Here is a 26597-nt window from a genome sequence, read left to right as displayed (position 1 = left end):
GTCATATCTGCTGATATTAGCAACGTGTTACCAACACCTATGATGCACTTTATCTGGATCAGAATTACTAGGTTGGCAGCACTGGTAGTTAGAAAAAGCATTGTTTTACTTGTAAACTGAGCACATTTGATCTGAAGTCCTTGAGACAAAATAAATCATTAACTTCCTTTAGAAAATGTAATTCATGGCAAGCCGTGGATCCATAGGTGGAGCAGAAATTGTTTCCATGCTACTGATTACTGGATGGAAAAATAATCAGTTCCACACTTTCAGTTACTTTATATCACAGGTAATTGATTATTCATTATTGCTCTTTGATTTTGGATGCCTTAAATATCATGTCCATATAAGAAAAACGTTTCTATAGTCATAGTGGACACCATGGTAATATACTAAGTGTAGTACAAACTGGTGGGGGAACCAGCTAGTAGATATAAAGGGGCCAGCACCTTCCCCTCCACTCCCCAAAATCTAATCCAGACACTCCCTTTAAATAATAATACTTTATAAACAATGTTCTCACTGCACCTTATAAACAGAATTAATTCTCCAATCATTCCTGTATAGGTGAATATAATTATCCTAATTTTACAGAGCAGGGAAACTGAGGCACAAAAAGGCTAAGTGACTCATCCAAGGTCACACAATGAGTCCGCAGCAGTCAGGAGTAGAACCCAGGAACCCTGGCTCCCGGTTGCCTGGTCTAACTCTTAAAGAAAAGGCCTTGTTTTCAGAACATTCCTTTCCATTGGCGAAGGCAAAGATAGCTGGCTTGTCAGAAGAGTTTGCATTTTGTGTATTGCCAACCTCAGGCATTCAAAACAAATGAGTCAGCCCCTCTCCATCCCCCAAACTCATAAGATTTAAAAAAATAATTGTAGGGTCTTTTTATTTGCTTTTAGTGTCATATTCTTCAGGGGGTCATGTTTTCAAACTTTTCTGCACGAGGGCCAGAAATTTACTTTTGTTTTGACATGAAAACTGAGATTCTCACGTAATCACGTGAATCCAAGAGCTACCGCTTTACAAAAAGCACCAAATATTTGCGATGAAATCGTGAGTGTTGGCAACACTCATAAAACCATATGAATGAATTGGAACAGTCTTGGCAGTAATGTGTTTTCAGGAGATTAACGGCCAAATTGTCACAAAGAGCCAGATTCCCTAGAGTTGTGTCAAGAGCCGCTGCCCTCGTGCAATTGCAAAAAAGGTCCTGCCTCGCAGCTTCAGCACTGGCAAGAGGACTGGTGCACTTTCCACCCCCGTGCCAGGCCTTGCCCCTTTTTCTCCCCCAAGTTCTCCATAGGCTGTAAATTGGGGGCTTGGTTGCTTCAATTGGTAAGATTTCTGGTCTGTCATCGTGAAACTCCTCCTCGGTGGGAGGGATTTAGGGGGCTTCCTCTGGCTACAGAATACAAGGGCAAATAGCTCCCCCAAGTCCCGCAGAGCCCGGCTATGGTGTTTTCCTCTCCACTGTGGCTCGTGGAAAGAAGGTGGGAGGAGAGATTCCATCTTAAAGCAGATGATCTGAGCGGAAGGGAAGGCTCCATCCTTCTTACTGCCCATGCAACCAGCCAGCCATGTAATCAGAGCAGCCCAAAAGCTGAGCATCCTGCCAGCGCTCGCTCCTTGCCCAGGCGGCTGCTGACTGCGGCTTTTCTCCTTCCCCCCTTTTTGCTTTCTTCAGGATTAAGCCTTTTATTTGCAATCTCAGCCGCTGACAATTCTTGTCAATAAATGAGGTGAGCCTGGTGTTCCGTCTCTCTCTGTGTAAGGGGCCTGAACGTACAGCTGGAATTTGGGTCAGGCACAGGGGAAAGGGGGAGGGAGGTATTCTGCACGGGGAGCAAAATGGCCAAAAGACCCACTCGAAAGCTTGAGATCAAAGGGGATTTGAGAGGCGTTAAATCGGATGGCGGGGAAATAGGGGAAGGCAGTAGCTGTCCGAGTGACGCCAGGTTGTTTGCACATAAATAGCTGTAATATCCATGCATGCTTAGGCAGGGAAAAAGGCAACCCACCAGCAAAACTTCGGTGCATGCATCTCCGGTTGTGATGCAATTGCAGTAAATTATCGTTGGCTCTGAGCAAGGCACCACTGTTGCTGTGCGTTGCAGATCTGTTTGGATTTTTGGTTTGGGAAAGAGGCAGAGGGGGCATCTTAATGTATTGATTTGGACTTGTTTGGGTTTTTTTTATCCTTCCTCCTCCAACTGGTTCGCTACTTTCTGTCGTTCAGGGCTGTGGCATTTGCTGCTTCAGGAACTGCAGCTGGGTTATTTTGCGGCTGTGCATTTTGTGTGTGTGTGGTGGGGGGAGAACAAGGGGAAAGGGTGAAACATCAGGATATCTCTGGAAGGGATGAGGGGGTGAACTGACCACTAAATCCAGGAAGGGTCAGGTACTGGTTGTTTCGTTGTGCATTGCATAATCTTCTGTGTTTCTCAAGGTCTGACTTCCTAGGGAGAGAGACTTGTGTGGCAGCTAGCTAGCCATGGCTCCCAACCTGCCTGGCACGTTACAGAGGTTTTTATTTTTGTGTGATGCCATTTCTCTTCTGAACATAATTTATCTGCATTGTCATTCTGTGGGGTCCAAAGCAAAGTCCTGCCACTGGCCATGGAACTCCCCCCCCTCCACTTCTTACAAGGATGCCGCATATTTTAATTGCATCCCTGTGCAAGAAGGCTGGAACAATTTGTATAGTGGGATTGCTGAGAGCCATTGAATCAAACTGTAAACCCTGTATATAATGGAATCCACTTCAAGCCAGGGGGTGCAGCAGCCCCCCTAGTTCCAGGACCTATGTCCCTGTGTATGCTGAGAATTTCACCTTTCAGGGCTTGGTGAGAACTGCAAGCTGATCTGAATCTCTTGGGATCCCATTTCTATTGCTTGCAAAATCCTCCCAAATACTTCCCAGGATCCTAATAAACCAGCTAGTGATGCAATCAGCATACAACAGGAGTTCTCAAACTGGGGGTCAGGACCCCTCAGGGGGTTGCAAGGTTATTATCTGACGAGTTGCGAGCTGTCGGCCTCCACCCCAAACCCCACTTTGTCTCCAGCATTTATAATGGTGTGAAATATATTTTAAAGTGTTTTTAATTTATTACGGAGATCACACTCAGAGGCTTGCTATGTGAAAGGGGTCACCAGGACAAAAGTTTGAGAACCACTAGTATACAAGAAGCCAGGCACAATGTAAAAAAACACAGATGATAGCCTCCCCAATACAAAATGTTTGCTCCCTCCCCAGTGGGAACATTGCTTAAAAGGCACTGAGATGGCTCACTAAAAATTAGTGGTGCAAATGATTAGCTCCTGTGTGCTCATTAGAGATCCCGGTTTAATTGTCATTACATTTGAATGTTTTCTCTGTACCTCCTTTTTTTCCACCGGGGGGGCAGGAAGAGGGTGTGAGGGGAGGGAGAATAACAATATTTGTGTATTCCTTGGGGTGTTGTTTAGCGCCATTCATATTTGTGATTCTTGGATGGAAGGGACGAGAGATGAGCAAATTATTGTTGCAATTAGAATCCCAGCTTTGGCACATCTAATATCATTCTCCATTTCCAGGGCACTTTACAAATATTAAGTCCCCCAACTCCCCTGCAAATATTACTCCCAGTGTGGGAAACTAAAGCACCAAGAAGGGATTTGAGTTTCCCCAAGGTCACGCAGCAGGTCAGTGGCAAAGCCAGGAGAAGAACCCAGATCTCCTGGCTTCCAGGTTCCTGCTCTAACCATTAGACATGCTCCCTAGTGAATAATATTCTTGATTCATCTGTTGGGGTCAAACGCTCCTCTTGACTTCCATGAGCAAAGATGAGCCAAAAGCTAAGGATGCAGAGGGGCTGTGAAAGGACATTTCCAACCCCCTCCCACTCTTTGGCCTGTGGATTCTGCACTGGGGACAGGACAGGGGAAAACACTTTCCATCAGCAGCAATGCTAGCTGGATATGAAAGCTGACCTGCTGGCATTCTCATTTATACTAGTTCCCCCACTGCTGGGAGCAAGCCTTCCAAAGAGGCAGGATGGGCAATCACGGTTGTGGGGGGCAGTGCTGCGGTGGCTGTCCAGAGTAGCCAGGAGGCAGTTCTGGGGATCCCCTCCTCTGCTGTGAGCAGGCAAACCCAGGTCCCTGATGGAATGATCAGTCAGGAACCTTGCGATCCTGGCCTGGAGCAGCCCGCATAGGGGATGGTTTGGTCCTTGGTCTTCAGTTGGTTTTTGTATCCTGCATAGTAGGTGTTGATGTTGGTTGTTAGCCTAGCACCTCTCTGGGGGTGGGTATGGTATAAGTGTTGCTGCGACATACCGACCCCATGTACTGTGAGCCTTGCACGCATGTGTTAACTGGATCCATTTTTCTTGCCCTCCAGCCCGCCCTTTGCATCTTGGCCCTCTTTTTCTCTGACTGTGATGTTTTGCCATCACGTTATATAAAATTCAAGGCGTTTCAGCTCAAAGTAGGTCAGTAAGTTGTTTTTCCTCGGCCTGCCTGTTCTGCCAGGCACGAACATCCTGGAAGTGGGGGCGGCAGACGGGGAGAAGACAAGTCAGGGGGCTCTGCAGTGATTCAAATGCAGAAGGCCCAAGAGCTGAGCTCGGAGACCAAGCCTGGGCTTGGAGAGCAGACAAGACTGTCTGTTTCTATGCAGGACTAGCCATCAGCATTATGGTGGTCCGGGACATCTCTCTACTGCAGAATCAGGGCTCATTTTCCCAGGGGAAGCTGTGGTGCTGGCAGGGAAGATGCTTGTAACAATGTTTTTGTCTCATCTATACAAGCGAGATCAAACGCTGTAACAACACCGTCTGGGGGCTACCATGCGGTAACCCCATCCCCAAGACTGTTGCTTCTGCAATCTGCACGAGCCCTTAGTGAACTGTGACTTGACTTCTGGAGGTCGTGTGGTAACATTTCTGTCCAGAGTCTTAATGAAAAGGGTTTCAGTGAGAGGAATCCAGAGGCCCCTGCAGTGGTTTGAAGCAGAGGATTCCAGCTCTGCTCCATCCCTTCTCTGTGATGTTTCACCTGAGCCTGTCCCAGGTGGGTTATGCAGGGGGCAGAGATGCAGAGAAAAGGGGGTTTATGTAAAGCTCTTTGCGCCTGACTCACTGTTGTGACTGGCATTATGTAACTAGTGCTCAATTCTTTGTGCTGGGGATGGCAGATGAATGTACCCAGGGCTTGTTGCCATGGTTACCAGCATCTTTACAAAGTTCTGTACAGTCCATATGGTTTCGTTTTCAATCTTTTCATCCTCTGCAGAGAAGAGGCCTGGATTTTTGGCTGCCCTTGAGGGAGGCAGAGTTCTCTGGTGGTTGGAGCAGGGGAGTGGGAGGTGGGAGACTTGGGGACAGTTCCCAGCCCTGCCACTGACTCGCTGGGTGATTTTCCCCACCCGAGTGGAGTGCTCTGAGATCTGCAGCAGAACGGCTCATATAAATGCCGTATTTATCTGCCACACTTGCTGGGTGGCCTTTCCTCAGTTTCCATAAATTCCTTTACCGAGCAAGGGCTGTCACCCCTTGAAATGTGAGCACCAGGCTAATCGTCAGGAAGGGATTTGGAAGGAATCCCCTGCCCTGTCCTGTGGGAGGGCAGAGGAGGGTGTTGGTTTGAGCAGCAGGCCGGCGCTGGAGGCAGCTTGCTGGGCTCCCGCTAATCTTCCCTGCTGGGTATATAAGAGCAGAGGTGTCCCAGCTGAAGAAACTTCAGAGGAAACAGCCCTGTATTGTTCAGAGGGGGCCTGCCTCCCTTCTGAAATATCCTCTTCCTCCAGTTCTGGTTGATTGTGCAGTTAACTCTTTCTCCCCCAAAGCAGTGTTTCCTCCTAAAAGGGGTGGTGTGTGGTGGGATAATGGCTCTAAGACGCTGTCAATAGGTTAGGTCAGTAACAGGCTGGGGTGTGGGGAGGGTTCCTTCTATGCTGCGGCATTGTTCAAAGTTCACAGTGTGGAAAGAACATCCCAGTACCGACATGTGATTGCTTGGGCTCTGTGCTTCATCATTCTGTACATCTGTTTTTGCCTGATCTATATTTTTCTCCTTCAGCCTCTCTCTGCCTGGTCAACAAACACCCCTGATCTGTGCCTAGTGTAGGGAGGGGGGCAGGGAGGAGTTAAATGGGGAGCAGGGGATTGAGAATCAATCCGTGGCCTAAACCAAAGAAGCATTTATCAGCTTCCCTTATCCTTAAGGACCTAGGTTCTGATCCTTCCCACTGACTTCAGTGGGCTCTGGATCAGGCCTCTAGTTCTGCTGGCCTCAGGTACTTAAGCAGTGTCATTGCTGCCAATGGTGATATGTGGCTTCTAATCTGCAGCGCAAGCAGCCTTCCTGCTGCAGGATTTGGGCTAGCACCACCAAGAAGGCCCACGAGCCACCTGGGAACAGGTAGCAACTGTGAGAAGGCTGGAGGGCTGCTGTGTGTGTCTGTAGTCAAGAGGTGAGAAGAGGCAGGAGAATTTGCTTCTCCAGTGAATCTCTCTCCAGCTAGCAGAGTCAGGGCTGCCCAAAGGGGGGGTGCAATTTGCTCCAGGCCCTGGGCCCCATAGGGGCCCCCTCGAGAATATAGTATTTTATAATATTGCAACTTTTTTTTATGAAAGGGGCCCCCGAAATTGCTTTGCCCCAGCCTCCCTGAATCCTCTGGGCAGCCCTGAGCAGAGTCGCTGCCTGAGACATGGTGATGGAAAGTTTCCAAGGAAATCAGGTCTGGAAATGAGCGAGATGGGCTAATTGAGTTTATCCTGGTAAATGAATCAAATTCTAGCAGATCAGCCAGAAATCCTATTAAGTTCACTAGCCTATTACCCATATGGAGATCATTAATACCTGGTGTTATTGAGGGCATATCCTAGGAAAATGACCTTTCTAGTGAGGTATGAGGTGAGCGTTGGCTCCTAGTAGCCTAGGAGTTCAGAAGACTGCCTGTCAGGACTCTTGGATTCTATTCCTGGCTCTGCCACTGACTCCCTCTGTGACCTTCGACAAGTCACATCTCTTTGCACCTCAGTTTCCCCATTTGTAAAATGGGGGATGATGCCTTGCTTACAAGGGTGATGTGCAACTTAAGCATGCAACTTAAAGCATGCAAATGGAAGATTCTGCAAAGGGGAAAGGATGGTGGAGTCATCTTCCAGGGAGATATCTGAGACTGACTCCATCACTCATGGGCTCTATTAGGGAAATCTAAGCAAAGATTGCACACCATGGTTACCACTGCTTCAGCCCCCCTGGCACCAGCAACATTGGGAACCCTCATAGGAACGCTCCTGCTGGTGTTATAAGCACTGTATCGTGTAGCCCACCTCTGGCTACACTGATCTTCCCACCATTTCAGTAAGGTATGTGCAGTGCAAGAGGGAGAGAATCTAGGAAAGAGTCTAGTGCAGAGAAAGCCGAGGGGGTCTCCTTCCAGACCACGATTCCCTGCGCTGCACCCGGCTTCCTTCTGTTCTGCCTTTTCATATTGCAGTCCAGCCTCATTAGAGGCTGAGTTTAGCTGACTCTTGGCTTTGCAGCTGTGCTAATTTGCCGGTTGTCAGGGCTGATGGCTGACCGCTGTCCCACGCTGAGCATTGCCAGGTGGGAGTCAGGCACCCAGCACAGTGGGAAGAATTAGGGAGAAAATCTTCCAAGGGCTGTCTCAGCAGGTTGTGAAATAGACAAGCCCTGCCTTGGTTTCTGGCATCCTGTTTTCACTGATGTGTGGGGAGGGATTTGGAAGCCTTTGGATGATTTGGTTCCTGGGGTTTTCAGTAGGGCTCCCTCTCAGTCGTGATTAGAGCCCCACTGGCAATATTGGGAGAAGGCAGGCAGGACTGAGTGCCCTACCCCCAAATCTGCTGAGCCCCATGTGAATGAGCAATGTCCCTGTAGTGAACTGCTGAAAACTCCCATTTCTACCACCCCTTGTATTTATTTCTTCTCTGCAGCTGATGTAATAGTCAAGTTATTCATTCAGCATGTGTCACCCGTGGTTAGAGCAGTGAGCTGGCAGGCAGGATTCTTGTGATCTGGTCTCACTTTTCTTCCTGACTCACTATGTAAATTCTGTGCCTCAGTTTCCCTAGCTGTACTATGGGATAGTACAGACCTCTTCGGAGGTGGCGGGTAAGTAAAGTTGCATTCATGAATGTCTGCAAAGTGCTCTGAGATCCATGTATGAAAGGAACTAGAGAAGCAACAGCACAATTCTTCTGGACAGGCTCAGTGATCAATGATCACAGCTTCCAGGAGATCAGATTCAGCAGGGGTTGGGAGCACTGGGAAGGGAGGATTTCTGTCTGTAACCCAATAACAGCTGTAGGGAATCTGGCATCCTGGGGGCCTGGATCAGGTGAGCCAGGGTGGTGCAGAGACCTGTTGAAGGGAGGGATGGACTGAGCACTACCCTCTCTGCATTGGGAGCAAGTCAGGGACAAGGATCAGCGCTCCTTTCCTCTTGAGGAAGTCTGGGTCACAGCTTCTCCTTGCTTTGCAGGGGAACTGAAGAGAGTGGGGGTTGGCTCATACACACATGTGCAACTTTGCAAAAATCTGCTTGCTTGGGAGAGTAAAGTTTTTTAATGGGCAAGGGAGACCTCCCCAGCTTTCCTGATCCATCTTCCTGGGCAGGTAAAATGGTCCAGATGGTTCCTTCCCCCCTTGCCCCCCGTGGAGGAGCTGCGGACACCATCTTGGCTGCGGGGAAGACAGTGTCAGCATGAGGGCAGCGAATGTGTGTGTGTGACTAAGCAGCGAGATCCATGCAGCAGTGGAGGAGCAGCCTTGCAAAAGCGTTTAAGAGATCAGCTCAGCTTGTGAAAAGCGGGTTTCTTCAGCCAGAGCAAACGCAGGCGGGAAGGATATGCTGTATCCGTTTAGCCGCTCGCTCCGCTCCTGCTGCAGCCTCTCCATTAGTATTTGCTGAGAGCCGCAATCCTGTGCTGGCAGATCAAAGGCCTTATTAATTTCCTTCTGATGGCATTTGGGCTTGAGAGGAAGGAAAAGAGGATCACTGAGAGATGAATAACATACGGGCACTGCAAAGAGGGGTAGGGGGCAGGAAGCGGGGAAATCGACAGCCAGACTGAGGGTGGCAGGAGCTCTTGTAGCAGTTAGAGCAGCAGGCTTGGAGTCAGGACTTCGGGATTATAGTCCTGGCTCTGCTGCTGAATCACCATGTGACCTGTGGGGTAAGTCACTTCCCCATCCCATGCCTCAGTTTCCCTGTCTGTAATACTGGGGTGATAATACCTACTTACAGGGGGGTTGTGAAAATTCAAGTGTGTAAATGGCTTTGAGAGCCTCACAGGGAGAAGAGGAAAGGGCAGAATGAGAGGGATTTATTTGGGGTCAGAGGGAGGTATATGTTCTATAGGGGCAGTCCAGAAATCTCTGTTTCCCCAGTGACCCCCTGAGCAGCCTAGGCAAACTCTCCTCCAAGTGACTCTGGTACTGATGGGCCTCTTCTGTCTCCCATCCAGGCTACTAAGCCCGCTGAACCAAAGGAGTGAGTGAGGATTTAGCCAAGTGAGGGCTGGGCTGGAAGCCCCACTCGTGCTGGGAGCCAAAGGCAGAAGGAGGCAGTCGGTCTCCGCTGTGCCAGAGGAAAGAGAGGCCAGTCTGTGGGATCTGCTGTGCTCATTCAGAGGGCTCCTTTAATTGAAAGGCAGTTAAGCTAATTATTGTCTGTATTCAGAACAAACCAACAGACCCAGAGGTGCATGAGAACAGGGTTTGAACCATTAACCCTTTGGGCTCAGTGCTGCCTGGTGACCACAGCCTGTCTACTCTCTGAGCAGGGTCAGCATGGGCAGTGGCAGAGTTAGCTTCTCTCAGGCAGGGCCCTCTGTCCTGCCCAGCCCTGCCCTGGCAGCCCCTTTCTGAGGTAGGTGGGGAATTCAGGCCCCATTCAGCCCTTGACTCCTGGCCAAGGGGCTTGTTGCCATTTCATTTCCATAACAAAGCCCAGATTTGGAGCTGTGGCCAGTCCTTCCCGGCCCCCTGGGGTAGTCTCGTTTCCCCCATGCCCACATTGTCCTGTACCAGCTTCCTTGCAGCGCTGTTGCAGGGACGAGGGTGGACATTGCAATCCCATCGTGCCCTGGAGCAAGTGCTCAGACAATACCTCACCGCTGCCTCCACTGCTCAGAAGCTCAGACACTGTCCCCTGCCCTGACAGGGCCCCAGGCCTGTGCCAGACGAGACATTTGGTGCAAATTGTCAGTTTAACTCTTCTAATGGGGCCTTGATCACCAGCCCAAATCTGGCACCAACTTGCCTGTCTTCCAAAGCAGGCCAATACTACCTGCAGCACTGCAGAGCAAAGTGTCTCCTGCTCATCATAAAGGCAGTAAGTGCCATGTCATGGCAAGGTGTGTCCTTTCCCAACAAGCAAAGGTATATATGCACCTCCCTTTGCTTTTGGTCAGGGAAGGAAAGAGGGTCCAATTCCTCATCGTCCTGCAGCTGAGTGCAGCAAGCGACCATCTCTGTGTAGTAGGCTGTTAAACCTGCTTGGCCCCGGGTGTGACGAGTGCCGAAGGCACCGGGCAGTGCTGGCTGACCGCTGGTGTTGGTTAATGTATTTCTATAGGACATAGGTGTTTCTCAGCTTGTTTTTGGTCAATTTGTGGTCGCTGTTCCCATGTTTGTAAGGATCCTGACATGCATTTAATCAAAACAGAAGAGGTTTTCCCAACTCCCACCAAAGGTATTTGACCTAGTGTGGGAACAGAACTGACCCCTGCTGGTCACAAGACACCGACTGTGGCAGGGGACCGTAAAACAGCTGGAGAAAATTCCCTGTAAATCTGATCCTTAATAATACAGCTTAGCTCCTGCCGTGACTTTTTTCATCCATAGATCTCAAAGCACTTTGCAAGGCTACTACAGATGAGGAAACTGAGGCATAGAGAGCAGACATGATCCGCCCCCGTGGTCACACATCAGATCAATGGCAGAGCTGAGACTACAACTCAGGATCCTGATGGGGACCCATCCACCAACGGTTTGAAAATCGGGGTCAGCAAAACAAATTTACGCTGCTGGCTCCACCCCCAAAATTTCCCCAAGTTATTCCCATGTCTTACCCCACTGAACCCTCTTTTCATATGATGGGAAGTCTCCTGCTTTGACTGCCGTTTGCTGTGTCAGCCGGGGAAGGGGCTGTCCCTTTAAGAGCAAAAAGAACTGGGGTGGATGTCACAAGCTGGTTTAGTGCAGCTATTAACAGTTACAGGGATTAGGAAGCTGCCAGAAAGACCTTGGCATTCTAGGGATTGTGCTGCATCCTGCATGGGTGCCCATGGGGCATGTCTGCGCTGACGAGGAGAGGACGCCCAGAAGTGAACTCAGCTGGGTCCAGAAATCACAGCACAAGGGCACTGGCTTGGCATTGCCTGGCCTGTGTGCGGGTTGCAGTAGCGCAGGGATCTGCTGCTCCACCATGTGATGGGAAGAGAGACCCGCTGGCTGCTTTCAGGGTAAGTTCTCTAATGCCTCCACTGGTGTCTTCTTCCTCACTGGGGCAGAGATGTGAACTAACCTGGATTCCTTAGGGTCCGTGAGCCACTTCCATGACTCTGAGGGCCAGGAGCCATTGGAGGTGCTGCTGTATTCAGTGCACAGAGCAGAGCCCGTGGGTCCAGCAGCTGGATCTTTATATACCCTGTCACCCTGACAGCAGGCAGGTTTTAATGTGTCCCTTTGGGAAGCATGGGTTCTGCTAACACGGACACAATAGCAAAGGGACGTGGCAGGTTTAGACGTGGGACCTGATTCTCCTCTACCTTGCACTGTCAGTGATCCCCGTGCAAAGTGAGTGCATTCCGATCGGGTAGCAGCATGTACCTGCTTTGCACGAGTGACACAAGTGCCATTTGAATTGGGCACATTGTACCTCGGATGATCTTGGCAGGATATAATTCAGGAATTAAGGAACGTGTACACACTTGTGCAATGTATTATGGATCTTGGCATACAATGTGCACATGTGTGTTTGTATCAGGCACAAGCTAAAATATAGTAAAACTCTTATCTGCGGCCCCATGGTTTTATTATTTGGATTGTGGTCCCGCCAGGGGGCGGGGTGTGCGTGTTTCAGCCAGTGTCTGGGCTCCGTTGTGTTTGGCATGGTACCAGTAAGTCAGTCCCTGACCAATGGGGACTTCACAATCCAGGCTAATGGCATGATGCCAGCTATTCAGGAGGAAGTTGTGGAGAGACCACATGTCAAGTCCTGTTGGTACATTTCACTGTCCAGATTGTTACATGGCATGTGTGTGGGGGGTTTCCACTTTCTGAGCCTTGATTTCAGAACTCAGAGAGAACTGAATTGTAGCTACTTATCCCAAAAGGAAGAAGGGAATTGACAGGAAACTCCCCTTGCATAAACCCTCTGACTTTGCTAAGGGAACTGGTGCTCAGATGGGCTGCGTGAAGTAAACAGGCTGCCCTTGTGGTGAGAAATCCCCAGGACTGGTCACTTATGCTGGGCAAAACCACTTACTGGGACTAGCTGCCGATACTGAGCTGGCATATGGCACATCTAGTCTGTTCCGCTCAGAGCTTCTGGACTGGCACTGTGAGGGGGGAGGTTACTTCTGATGGATGAAAGTTTTATTCTCCAGCAAGTGCATTTGGATGTTCTTTGTCGGAGTCCCTGTGGCGTGGGGGATGGCTGATACAGTCTGGATGGCGGGCGGGGTGCTAGGGTGGTCTATAATGCAATGCCAAGGCCGTTACGGGCAGCAGAGCACAGGATCCAACATGTAAAAAAGTTTTGGATCCCTTCCCCTGAGCTGATAGTCACCCCCTGTCCTGTCCTCCCTTCCAGTCAAAGGCCTCCCGGTGCCTTACAAAGACGAACCGGTGTAGCCTGACCAGTCCCTGCTGGGAGGCAGGGCTGGGTCGTTATCTTCAGCTTGGTTAAACTGGCTGTGGGAGACTGCAGATGGGTCTAGAACCCAAGAGTCTTGAGGCAGAGTCCCTTGCTTTGCCCTCCAGCTCCCGTTCCTCACCCAAAGCTGAGAACAGAACTCAGGAGTCCTGACTTCAACCCCCAGGTCCAACCGCGAGACCACCTGTCCCCCAGGATTTATTTTGACTGCACTAATTCCTTGTCCTGCTGTCTGTGAACAAAGCTCTTGTCATCCTGCCGGCGGGTGGGTTTGAAGTGCGTTGGTGAGTGAAGTGGCCAGCTCCTGACAGCCTGGCTGGAATTTATACGCTTAATTCCCTGCTGGAAGCATACGCTTCCCTCCCTCCATTCTGCAGGGATTTGCTGGCTGGCTGGCAGTAAGTGCAGGCATTAGTTCCTGGCGGAGGGAGCTCTCAACAAGCCAGCCCCCTCTGCACAGAAATGGATCCAGCTGTGCTCTCCTGCCCTAACAGCCCATCAGCATCAATAATTCACTGCACCAGCCTGGGCTTGCTAAAGAAGAAATGCACTTCAACCTGCCCAGTGGGAGGGGGAATCTCCCCAGCCCCCCTGCAAAGACTGCGTCCTACAGGCTGCCTGACCCTGGACTAGTTTGGCTCCTGCAGGGAGGGGGACAGGACCTGACACAGATACTAGATGTGGATCCTTTGATAGCATCTGCTCTGTTTACCTGGGCCCTGGGGCCTCTCTCTGCGGGGATGGTGGGTCTCTGTGCTGACCCAGGTTACGCTCCCAGGATCCCCTCTGGAACTGCTCTTGGCATTCAGATTACAGATGAACTTCGGTAATAGACGAGCTCTTCATCTTGCCCTCTGGGCTTCCGCCACGTGTTGCCATGTGCATGGACCAGCCTCCCTCCACACGCACCAAACGCTCACCCATAAGCCAGTGCATCCAGCAGCAGCAGTTCAGTCCCTGGCCTTCAGCGTTGGGTTTTGCTTCTCCAAATCCAACAGTTTGACATAAATCCAACAGCTAAACCCTGTCCTGTTCTCCACAGGGGCTGGCCTGGCTCTCTCCCCGCTGGCTGCTTGTTAGCCAAGGACCAGCTGACCTGAATCTTATCACCTGATCCTCAGACTATTCACCTGGGAGGCAGCTAATTAGTCATAGGTGGGGTGCAAGCCAAGCCCCCTCAAAGGGCCATCCCACTGTATGACACCAGCCCCCTGGTCCTCCTTCCAACAGTGGTGATGATCCTTTGACCTACTGTTTTCTCTGGAGGGCTAAGCATTAGAGTGGGTGTCAGGAACTCCCAGCTTCTGATCCCTGCTTTGCCCCTTGGGCAAGTTCCTACCACCCCTCTGGACCTGTTTCCCCATCAATAACAAGGACAATGACCCTGGCTCACCTCCTGGGGCGGCAGGTTGTGGGACTTGAGAGCATGGCTAGTATGAGCTCATTGCACTAATTTCAGATTTCCAAGCATATGGGATGAAATTCAGCCCTGTGCAGAAGGGCCAGGTATCGCTTAAAACCCATAAGGCCTCTGTTCCTCTTCAGTCCAGGGTGACTTAGATGGGAGACTAACTTTGCTGTCTCCCTGCAATGGCGTGAATTTCCCCCCCAGTGCACAATCTAGCATCCCAGTGTCGCAGCAGATAGGAGCTACTTTCCCGTATATCCATCTTACTGGTGCCAAAATGCCCCCCCCATCCCATAGCAACAAAAGTCCAGCAAGAGTCCACCCAAACAAGAGTTCTTCCACCCCACTTGGGATCTTTGTCAATCCACTCCCAGCCCCACCTGGCCGCAGTCTCTTCCCTGCAGAAGCCTCTCTGGGGAGCAGTGACTCGTGCTTCCCACCTGGAGTCTCAAGGTTGCAGGAACCCTCCTCTCCAACCAGCTCTCAGCTGGGCTTTCCTCCTTTTCAGTCCCACAGCCCAGGCAGGTGTAGCAGGCTGGGGCTGACTGAAAAGGGCTGGCAGGTTGCCCTGTCACACACCAGCAATGCCCCAATGGCCCCTGCTCCAGAGAGGTCACAGGCTAAGACAGGCCCCATCCCATCGCTGGTTTGGGATGGTGAAGGCAGACATCGTAGCTTGGCCTGGGTCCTCTTACTGGGGGTGGCCCGGACTAGGATGGTCTCTCACTAATCTGTATCCTTAGCTGGGCCTTCAAGTTCTAAGGTCTGGTCCTTGGGGTGAGGCTGGGAGGCCAATAAGAATGCCACCAGCCCCCTGAGGAAGAGGAGCCATAATTACAGCTCCCGCAAACTCCCCTTCCACATGGTTTTCAGACTTGGTTTATGGAACGACTGTAATTAAACCCTCCAACCACAATTTGAGGGCTTCAGTAACTCAGACATAGGTGAGGGGTTTGTTACAGGAGTGAGTGGGTGAGATTCTGTGTCCTGCATTGTGCAGGAGGTCAGACTAGATGATCATAATGGTCCCTTCTGACCTTAAAGTCTATGAGTACTCCATTCCCTGTAATTTCAAGCTCCCAATATTTGTACTGGTGGTTTTGACTGGAGATGCATTATTCAGACCATTCAAATCTAGATATGTTGGTGGCGGTAGCTGCCTTTCCTCAGCGGCTAACCCGGGGCCAGAATTCAGATGTAGATATTTTTTAATGTGCTCTTCTTTGGGAGTTTCTCTGTTGGCAAAAGTCAAAGAATCTGATTTAAACGATTCCCTGACAGTGTGAGCTGATTCAGAGCTGAGCGGGGATCGCAAAGGTGTGTGTGTTACCAGGGTGGGGGAGAAGGGGTGTCTGTGGAGGGATGGGAGGGTGATTCGTCAGAAGCAGCAATGGAACTGTGTGTCACAAAAACCATTTACATTCCCCTTGCTGTCTGGCTCTGCAAACAGGTTCCTTTCCCAGCCTGCATTCCAAACTCATCCCTTCCTGGGATTTGGCTTTAGCAGTAACCTAAATTCCAGCTCAGGCCTTCCCTTCAGGCTTGGCTACACCTGTTGTTCCTCCCTCAGGCCTGTTCAACCCACACCCTAGATCCTCGCTCTCTTTCTTTCTGTCCAGAACCCACTTAAACCTTTCTCAGCAGAATCAGCCCTCCTCAGAGGGTGGGGAAGTTTCAGGTTTAAACTGCCAGCTGGGCACAGACTGGTCTGTGGTCTCAGGTAAGTCCCTTCTCTGTGCCAGTGACCGTAATAATCTTCCTCTGCTCTCATGTTTGTTGTAAGTTCTGATTAATGAGTGTGTCTGTAAAGTGTTTTGGGGTGTGTAGGTGCTAGGAAAGAGCAGAGGAGTAGTATTAGCGTGTGTGTGTGGTGTCCTAGATGCAAATCTCCTCTGAGGCCTGTCTCTGCCAGTGTGGGTGGCTGCGAGATGCCAGGGATTGTTGCTGTCCAGATGTGGGTTTAGTGCCACTTGAGTTTCTCTCCGGCCAGGCTGGCTGTGCGTCACACCCGACTTGCTTAATCACAGTTGCTAGCAATGGAAGGGACTTATCCACAGCCACTCAGCAAGTCAGGCCCAGGAGTCCTGACGAAAGGGGACTAGATACATCCAAGTGTATTCCTCAGTCGCCTGTAAAGCATGTCTGGTGACCTGGGCAGCAGGAAGGCTGCAGCAGTGAAGGGGGGACTGTTACTGTGCTTTGTGCGGCAGGACACCGGGGTTCTGTTTTTGACACTGTTCACAGGACTTGAATCTCCTCTGACTTTCACTGAGGTGACTTTGCTGGTGCTCCAGTAGCACGAGGAGAGACTCGGGCTGCGTCTCGTCGCCAGTGCCCCATCTGGGCATTTGCAGTGTCTCTGCCAGGGGGCATCTGTGCTAACACTCTGCACTTAACATCTCCAGAGCACGTTGCCCAGAGCCAGCGGGCCCCATTCTGAGCTCATTTCCCCGGGGCGACTCCGCTGGCTCCACTTGCTGCTGATTCACACCAGTGTAAGTAAGAGCAGAATCAGGCCCCCTGGGGCCACATTGGGGATTTCTCTCTTCTGATTTTGGGCGAGGGTGACACAGAGCTCTGGCTGCAGTGGCCTGATTCCCCGCTGCTTGCACTTGGGGGGCTGTGAAGTGCTACAGAGCCCAACGGCAGCATGTCCCACTCCCTCTGCACGGCGAGGACACACGGTGCAGGGCAAAGAAGAACCAGACTCAGTCGTGTCCTGCTCCCACTGTGGTGCTTGGCTCTCCCTGCCCGGAGACAGGCCAGACCCACAGCTGCTGTCAGCGGAGCAGTGCGGATTCACACCCCGCTGCGGCTCTGGCCTGGGACGGGAGCCCCGGGGGCGCGGATGGGTTCAGTGGGAGTCGGTCTCCTTGCTAACAGCTCTCCTTCTGGCCTGTCTTTCGCCCCTTCCCAGGAAGCATCATGCTGACCAGTATCGCCGATGGGATCATGTGTTGCCTGATGGGCAAGACAACCAACGCAGTGGGGCCCGTGGACAGCGTTGAGTCCAGCGACGGCTACAGCTTCCTGGAGGTGAAGCCTGGGAGAGTCCTGCGGGTGAAACACACCCTGCCCACCCACCGGCCCGAGGACGGGCCCGAGGAGGGGCCCAAGCGGGGCGTGGTGCACTGTAAGCGCAAGATCACCCTCTACCGCAATGGGCAGCTGGTGATCGAGAACCTGGGCGATGCGATCCGCTCCGAGCTCCTGCACTGCCAGAACGGCCCTGTGGAGCCCCAGAGCACCATGGAACTGGAGCTCTCGGACGTTGCCGGCAATGCCTCCACCCAGGGCACTGCTGCCAACCCAGGCTCCGGCGCCCGGCAGGCTCCAGCGCCCAGCAGGCGCCGGAAACGCAAGCCCAAGAAGGTTGTCAACATCGACTGCAAGAAGCAGATCAGCAGCTGCAAGGGGACGCAGAGCGACGTGGTGCTGTTCTTCATCCACGGCGTGGGCGGCTCCCTGGACATCTGGAAGGAGCAGCTGGACTTCTTCAGCAAGCTGGGCTACGAGGTGGTGGCCCCGGACCTGGCCGGACATGGCTCTAGCTCTGCCCCGGAGATCGCGGCCGCCTACACCTTCTACGCCCTGGCCGAGGACATGAGGGCCGTCTTCAAGCGCTATGCAAAGAAGAGGAACATCCTGATAGGCCACTCGTATGGGTAAGGCACCAGCGGGCGGCAGAGAGGCTGGCACGGCGGGTGCCCAGGAGGGGAGAGACTGGGGCAGGTAACTCCCCATCCCAGCATAGTCTTCCCTAGGGAATGGGTCTCTCAACACACCGGGTGGGTCAGGACTCACCGCTGAAAGAAATATGATAGGACAGAGGTCTTTCAGTTCCAGATTGGTCCATCCGGTCTCATGGCCCACCTACCCATCAAGCTGGATCACACCACTGGGCCACTCCTGGACTGGCCCTTTGGAAGCCCCCCATGCAGCTGGCCCCTTATCCCATCAAGGAAACTAGCAGCTCAGGGTGCGGCTGCATCGATTGTGCAAGGCCAGAGGAAGCAGGAATGCAACTCAACCTCTGTGGCTCTGGCTCTGATTGGTAGGGCAGCTCTGTGGCCTGTCTCTTCAATGAGAGCGTCTCCCCAGGGGGCTCCTTGTCTGTGTCCCTGTGGGGGGTGGCTGGGTCAGCCTCCTTCCTGCTCCCTTGATTATTATTTTTATTTGGTTCTTATATCTGAGAGGAAACCCTGCAAACCCAGCAGCAGCTGCAGCAAAGCCCAGACTAAGCTTGTTAAGTTTATGGAAGGGATGGTATGATGGGATAGCCTAATTTTGGAAATTGATCTTTGATTATCAGCAGGTAAGTATGCCCAGTGGTCTGTGATGGGATGTTGGATGGGTTGGGATCTGAGTTACTGCAGAGAATTCTTTCCTGAGTGCTGGCAGGTGAGTCTTGCCCACAGGCTCAGGGTTTAGCTGATAGCCATATTTGGGGTCGGGAAGGAATTTTCCTCCAGGGCAGATTGGCAGAGGCCCTGGAGGTTTTTCGCCTTCCTCAGCAGCATGGGGCACGGGTCACTTGCTGGTGGATTCTCTGCAGCTTGAGGTCTTCAAACCACAATTTGAAGACTTCAATAACTCAGACATAGGTTAGGGGTTTGTTATAGAAGTGGATGGGTAGGGTTCTGTGGCCTGCTTTGTGCAGGGGGTCGGACGAGATCATCACATTGGTCCCTTCTGACCCTAGAATCTATGAGTCTATCTCCCCTCCTCTCCGCTCTCTAATGCTGGAAGCCAGGCAGCACAAAGACCCCCATCTGTGACCTCCGGGGAGGCTGCCGCAGGGGCAGTGACTGCACACAAGCAGTGCCGATGACCTGTCCTGCCAGGGAGAGGGGGCCCTATAAATAGCAGTAAGTCTAAGAAAGTCAATTAGGCAGCAGTTAAGCAGTGCAAAGAGCAGGGCGGGAGCAGGCCCTTGCTGCAGCCCCCCCGAGGTATTTAATGGCGTGGGCAGGACTAGAGGAGACAGAGCCTGGCTCCGAGCCGGGGAGTGAAAGGGGATTAGGTTTGAAAGGCAGCTGCAGAACATGAAGGGATCTTGGCTCTGAACTAGATGAGAGGTGAAACACTCCCACCCCTCGCTGCCACCCGGGTCCTTGTGTCATGGACACTCTCATCCGTGCTGTCTGATGTTTGATGTGCAGTGCAGCAAGGATCAGGCACTCATTAGAGGCCAGCCCTGGCCCAGCTCTGGAGCGTCGCTGTGATTCAGACCCCGAGCAGAGACGGCCTAGCAGCTCCCCAGGGAAGGCTGAGTTCAGGTGTGGGACTAAACCGATCAGCTCCCTCCCGCCCTGGGGCTCAGAATGTGTCCCAGGCAAAGGAAATGGTACAAGCTGGAGCAAAGATATTGGGGTTCCTCAGCTCTGGGTCAGCCCACATGTTTCCAGTAGGACTGGATTAGCAGGGGAGGACTAAGGGCAAGCGGCAGACTGGTGTCTGGGGAGCCCAGTCGGCTAAATGTCCCATCTCCTCCTTGCAGGGTTTCCTTCTGCACCTTCCTAGCCCATGAGTACCCAGACCTGGTCCACAAGGTGATCATGATCAATGGGGGCGGCCCCACCGCGCTGGAGCCCAGCCTGTGCTCCATTTTCAACATGCCAACCTGCATCCTTCACTGCCTGTCCCCCTGCCTGGCCTGGAGCTTCCTCAAGTGAGTTGCCAACTCTTCTACAGCTGTTGCTGGAGCAAATTAACCCTGGGAAGGCAGAGGTTTGCAGAGGGGTATGAAAAGCTGCCCCCACTTCCGCTTGGTAGGATGGGCCGTACCGGCAAGGGCAGAGGCAGCACTGGGGAGGTGCCAGGACAAGGGCAGGGGCAGCCACATCTGGTAGCAGCTCCCCACATCTGCTCACCCCCCCTGCCCAGCTTCACCTATTGTCCTGCTGAGCATGGCATCTGAAGGGGCTAGTATGTACCCATGACAGAGGCCCGCCCGGCCTCTTGCAGCCCCAAGGGCCCGGCTCCAGCTGAACAGAGACGTGCAGGGGGAGATCCTCTGGGCTCTGCCATTACCCAGACACAGGCAGTCTGTCTGCCCAGCAGGCAAACGGCAGCTCTCCCTCCCCAGCCCATGGCCTGGGCTCACTCCCTGCACCAGCTCTCTGTGCTATTGCAGACCCAGCTGGGCTCCCCCTGACCTGGGCCATGCTGTTAACTCTGCCCCGCTCTCTGTCATGTGCCCGGCAGGGCTGGCTTCGCTCGCCAGGGTGCCAAAGAGAAACAGCTGCTCAAGGAAGGCAACGCCTTCAACGTCTCCTCCTTTGTCCTGCGGGCCATGATGAGCGGCCAGTACTGGCCAGAGGGCGACGAGGTCTATCACGCCGAGCTCACCGTGCCAGTGCTGCTGGTGCACGGCATGCATGACAAGTTTGTGCCAGTGGAGGAGGATCAGCGGATGGCCGAGGTACGGTACCGGCAGCCAGACCTGCGTGGGCTGAGGAGCACAGCATGAGTTAGAAGTGATGGGATTTGCTATGTGGCATCAGGTCATTGGTCTGTGTAGTCAGCATCCCCCATCTTGCAGTGCTGGACCAGACCAGTGGGGTTGTATCGACTGGTTTTCTCTGCCTCTCCCCTGCTGCCCCCAGCGAGCCCTCTTCCTGCTGTACTGACTCAGGCTGGGACCCGGAGTGGGCTGGAAGCAACACATCCTGCAGGTGCAATGTCCCCTGACCCCACACTCATTAGGCCAATCTAGCTGTTGCAGCCATTGGATGAAATGTGGTTCTGATTTGCATATGCAAATACAACATCCTTCCCTTGAACTCCCCTGGCTGCCATGGCGAAGGGGCAGAGTAGGGGTCCAGCTGAATGCAGTCCTTGGGGCAGAGCCACCCCATGTGGACAGTCATGTGCAACACATGCTGGTCAACTTGGCCATGGACTCCCACCGTCTGCCCCCCTTCCCTGCCCCAATCAGAGAGGGCACGATGGGCTCAGGGCACATCTCCTCTCTGGCTCCTGTGCTGCGAGCCAGCGGCCCAGGCCAGCAGTCACCTCCCTGGAGGTCACCCTGCTCCCCGAGGTTAGCTGGAGCATGAGCGATGGCTGACGCCTGCCAGCGCGTGAACAGACAGGCAGAGCCCTTCAGCTGCCCTTGCCCGGCGTTATCTCCTCTTCCTCCGGGGACAAGCAGCATGGAACGTGTTGCTGGCAGGGGCAGGGCGGCTCTCGCGGCAGCTTGCGTCCCAATGAGATAAGCCCAGAGCTGGGTGCCAGGACTAAAGCTGGGGAGGGAATCAGTCCATGCCCATTGAGCCTGACCTTAGCCCCAGGGTTCTGCCCTTGAGTCTGACCACTCCAGCCTTCCTCCTTGCACCATCAGGGGTTCAGACCTGGTATCTGCCCTCCTCACCCCCGCTAGTGTCCAGCTGTGTGGGAGGGGGAGCTGCTGGCTAGGAGCCCGACTGTACCAGTTTCCATAAGCCCTGATGGCCATCCTGGGCCATGTCCTCTATTCCCAGATCCTGCTGCTCGCGTTCCTGAAGGTGATTGACGAGGGCAGTCACATGGTGATGATGGAGTGTCCGGAGACGGTGAACACCCTGCTCCACGAGTTCCTGCTGTGGGAGCCCGAGACGCCCGCCAGGGAAGGGCGAGAAGTGGAGAAGAAATAAGCCAGGCAGCGAGTGGTGACCCGGCTGCGGTGCTGCTTTGGCGGGAGGGACATTTTGACGTGGAGAGAGATGGGGTCTGAGTGCCGACACAGAGGGGGTGTGGTGGAAAGCCCCCCCCCACATATGGAGCTGTTTCCTTCCCTAGATACAGCTGGATTGGAAGCTGGGCTGGCTGGCAGCTAAGCACAATGGCTTCAAGGGGCTGGCGTGTGCAGGCTGGCGGCAGGAGTAGGGGTGCACTCCCTGGGAGGCCATGGCTGCTGCTGGAGCATCTTCATCCTGTTTCCTTGTAGTATAATTTCTCTCATGCAATGGCCCCATTTGGGGCAGGGGGTAGAGAAGCGAGACTGTGGGGAGGAGCTCAGACCGGTTCCTCTGCTCCTCAGAGCATCCCACCTCCCAGTCACCAAAGGGGGGCTTTAAGGGGGAAGCCAAGAGATGAGGATGGCTCTGCCCCCTAGACAAAGCCACAAGGGGCAGCATCTTCCCAGGAGCTCTTAGCAACTAGATCCCCCCTTTGCTTCGGCTGAACGTGTGCCAGCCCCGGGCAGCTGGAGCCGCTTGCCGGAGGGCCAGTGGTGGGCTTGACCCTGCCTGACACAGGAGCTGCCCCAAGGAGCTCACAACCCGACGGGTGTGCGGCTTTTGTCCCGGCGAGAAGAGGCAGAGAAGTGAGCACTGGTCACCGCATGTCTGGCTGGTAGCAGAGCACGGCAGGAGAGTGACTGGTGGGGCCAGACTCCGAAGAGCAGCCCTAGTGCCTGGCTCTGGCACAGAGGGGCGGCTCCTGCCAACCGCTAGCTGCCCTGCCTTGGGACAGGGCCCCTAGATCTGCTTGACAGGAGGGGGCAGCTCAGCAAAGGACGAGCTGTCCAGCAGCAGGCTCTCCTGTTATTTCGCAGCACCCCCCAGGCACACCTTCCACCTCCTGAACCACCAGAGCTTTAGGTACCTTTCCCCTGGCTTCATCCACACTACGACCGTTTCCCCACACAACCTTCAGTGAACCAATGAGGCCGGAGGAGGGTCTTGGGAACTGATTTTGAAGCTGCCCCCTGATCAGTCAGACCGGAGGTCAATGACACTGCATCCGGATGCACTGCGACTCCAAACTGCTCCCTTCACTGTGGCCAGGCCCTGCCTCAGAGCATTTTCCTCGCCTGCTGAGCGGCTCCTGAGCACACAGTTTGGTAGCCCTGCCGGAAGCTGAGCGCATACGCATGCAAAGCGGAGAGGGAGCCGTGACATGTCATCTTCTAGCCATTAACACACTGTGTCCGTCCAGCCCCGTTAGTGTTGCCTTTTGCATCAAAACCTGTCGAGTAATCTAGCCCAGGGTTAGGGTGGGGAGGGGAACGCTGCAAGTAATGGAAGAAAATCAGTCACGTTCCTGTAGCTGCAAGTACTATGGAAAAACAACCCTTGGACCTGGTCCATGTGGCTTTTCCTCGAGCCTGGCAAATCCAGCAGTGGGGCAGGCACCGTCTGGGAGGGGCTGAGTCCGCTGCAGAACAGGGGCTATGAAGAGTTGAAAGTTGAGTTCTGAGGCCATCCTCCACTTTGACAGCAGCAACCATTTCATCCATTCCACCGCGGGGTGCACAGGAGCTGGGGCCCGTTTAACAGTGTCCAGCTGCAAGCCAGACTGACCCAGAGTCTCCCCCCACCCCTCATTTTCAGCGACTAGGAGTGAGGGGATGGGTGGGGGCTGCTATGTGCCAAAGGCCTGGCTGGGACAGCCGTGCTGGCCTTCTGTCGGCTCCCTGTATAGGCTGTCAGCTGGCAATAATCCAGCGTGGGGAAGGAGGAACAGCGCTTCGTGGGCATACGGCTGCACAGCCAACCCTGTGCGACATCGCCTGGGCCACCAGAGCCCACGCCGGGCTCAGGGATCTCCCTTCCCTGCTCTGTCATCAAAACCAAAGAGATACAAACGAGCTCCTGCACTCTGCAGAGAATGGAATGGGGTGGGGCGGGGCAGATCTTCGCCCCGAGAACAAAGGTTGAGCCGATCCTCCACTGGAGCCAGATCGAGTTGCTGGAAGGACCTTGGGGGGCCTCGAGTGCCACTAGCCCCCTGCTCTTCTGCACAGCCAGGGCTGAGGTGCTTCCAAAGTGCCAGGCCATGAGAGGGGCTTCTGCGCCCACCTGTGTGACAGCACCGCTGCTCCAGGCACGCTTGGCCCTGCCATGGACTGCAGCGGCCGTGGGCCAAGACAAAAGCCACTGCTGAGCTTGGCTCGTCCCCGGGGAGCACAGCCCCAGGGCCTCTGACACGACAATGGTAACGGCCAAAAGCCTAGCGATGGCCCAGAACATAACTCATCTCCTGAGACAGCAGCTTCTAGTGGGGAGGAAGCCTGAGTGTGGCAACCCACCATATGCGAGAGCAACCCGACTCCCTGCCCGCGGCTCCCCGGGAACCAGCGGGTTTTGATCACTGACTGAAGGGCGTCACGCCCGGGTGCTCCTGACCCATGCAGCCGTGGTGAACTGGCGCCTGCCCAGGGCTCTGCTCTCCGTACTGGCTTGTCTCATAATGAGAATTTTAACGACTTTACAGGTCCATTTACACAGTAGATTTTGCCTCCAGTGAATTGTGTGACCAAGTGGCTGCTATTAACCTGGGGAGGCAGGAATTTCTAGACTAATGCCATCTAGACACCCTCATCAGCAGTGACATGTCTGGACGACCCCCGGGTTACAGCATCTCTATTATCCTTTGTGTCCTTAATTCTTAGTGGCCGCTACCTAGCACTTCAGCCTTCTCATGTTTTCTTTCAGACCAGCTGCAGAAATGTGCAGAGAGCTGTCATAACCTTCCCTTTGCAAACTGAATCCTCGGCAGTTATTGCTCTGGGGCTCGGAGGCACTTTGCTTTTGAATGAAACGTAGAAATGGTCAGGACAGATCCTCCAGCTCCTTAGGACAGCGCAGGGGGATGGTAACCTGTGCTCTAGTCCAGTCCCACTCTGGGTAATTACTTCGTGCCTGCTTAAAATTAACTCCGCCATTTCCAGTTGAAACTGTTGCGCAGCCTTTTGCTGCATGCTATAAAACAGCTGCTGCATTTCGGTGGGCAGTGAACTTATCCCGCTGTGGGTCAGACAGCCCTGGCTCACTGGACACTACAAACGGATTCTCTTTGCAGGGGATTTGCATGGGCATCTCGGAGAGAAGCAGCAACTCAGCCAGCCCTGGGCCCGAGCAGCAAGAAAACGACACAGCAGCTTCCAAGGAGGAAGGACTAAATGGCAGACCGGCTCCTGGCTCTAGTTCATAGTTCTCATGGGGTCCGGAAACGCTAACACCGAGGGATCTGTCAGACATACCCCGGAATAAGGAATGTGCAGTAACAATCCCATTGCCAGGAGTGGGTTTGCACTGGACCCTGTGCTGAGTGCAGCCTGGGCGATGGCTGCAGCACCAGCCAGGCAAAGGAGAAAAGTCCCTGTAGCTCAAAGAAACCTCTGCTTACTGCAGTAGACAGACGTGTCTCCCTCCCACCCCCCAACACGGGCAGCAGTGGGCAGCCATGGACCATGGCAAAGCAAGAAGCCCTGCACCCAATTCCTCCTCCCTGACACCAGTGGGTATAAAATGCTACCCACTCCAAACAGCACCACCTTAGCACTGGGGTTAAGGGCTGCCCCAGGTGTGGGGTGAAGAGGATGTGGGTCACCTGGGTGCAGCCCTGTCCCCCCCGTTCCCCTCACCATTAGAGCAGGGTGTGTTCAACTAGCCCCACTGATGGAGGGCGGGAAGCTGTTCTCCGGTGAGGAGGGAGGGAGAAAAGGCCAATGCTTTGGTTTAGGTTCTCTCCGCTAGGTGCAAGGGTGAGCTTCCCAGAGAACTGTCTCTAACCACCAGCACCAGGCAGGCTGTGGCCCTGCAGACGGAAGCCTGCTGCTGGCACTGGTCTGCCAGGCTGGCTGATTTGACCATGAACAGTCCCTCCCTACAGCTGGGCCCCAAGAGAGGCTTCCCCCGGCCTCCTGATTTGTACTTGGAAACACAGGGTTGACCTTGCCGCTTCTTTTAAGTGTCTGTTGCCATGAATTCCGCAGTCTGTGCCGCTTGTACCTGACCCTGCTTGTGCTGAAGCAAAAGGGAAGTTGTGCGCTGTAATCCACCCTGTAAAGATGAAACCCTAACCTGTGAGCGTGCCATTTCATACAGTAAAGAGTGATTCTATTCTCGGCATCCGTGACTTTATTGACACAGTGATGGGCTCCTGCAGCCCTGGGGCAGAGTCTGCTCTGTGCTCAGACATAGGCCAGAGTCTGTCACTGCCACTCTGTCACTGCTGGTCACAAGGAGAGTCCCACTGGGTTTTAAAGCATGAGCAAGGGAGCAGAGTGTCTCACAGGCCAGGCAGGAGTCTTATTGCTCTCCAAGGAGCCTGTTAGAGCTAGGGCTGAGAACAGCCCAGAGCGGTTCAGAGGGGTGGGAGAAAACCAGCTCTTAGCCTGAAGATTGCTACAGCACAATGGACCAAAGAGATTAAAATGTGGGAGAGAAGGAACAGGGAAGCCCAACACCTCTCCCTGCTTCAGGAGGGGAGGAATGATCCTGCACTCTTTGCTTCACAAGGCAGAACAGAGGCTAGGGGATGGACTGAGACGAGAGACAGTTCAGATTCCTGCAGACA

General features: G+C 53.5%; 1 protein-coding gene across 1 annotated transcript; it reads left to right on the top strand.

The window, feature by feature from the left end:
- Positions 1-1413: 1413 nt before the first annotated feature.
- ABHD8 (abhydrolase domain containing 8) lies at positions 1414-26510 on the top strand. Its single transcript, XM_050933858.1, has 5 exons — positions 1414-1742; positions 17227-17974; positions 19810-19980; positions 20517-20733; positions 21794-26510. Exons 2-5 carry the CDS (start codon positions 17235-17237, stop codon positions 21944-21946), a joined length of 1281 nt encoding a protein of 426 aa, XP_050789815.1. The 5' UTR covers positions 1414-1742; positions 17227-17234; the 3' UTR covers positions 21947-26510.
- The last annotated feature ends 87 nt before the right edge of the window (positions 26511-26597 follow it).

This window comes from Gopherus flavomarginatus, chromosome 24 (assembly GCF_025201925.1).
Source record: "Gopherus flavomarginatus isolate rGopFla2 chromosome 24, rGopFla2.mat.asm, whole genome shotgun sequence".
NCBI lineage: Eukaryota > Metazoa > Chordata > Testudines > Testudinidae > Gopherus > Gopherus flavomarginatus.
This window is presented reverse-complemented; position numbering and strand designations above follow the sequence as displayed.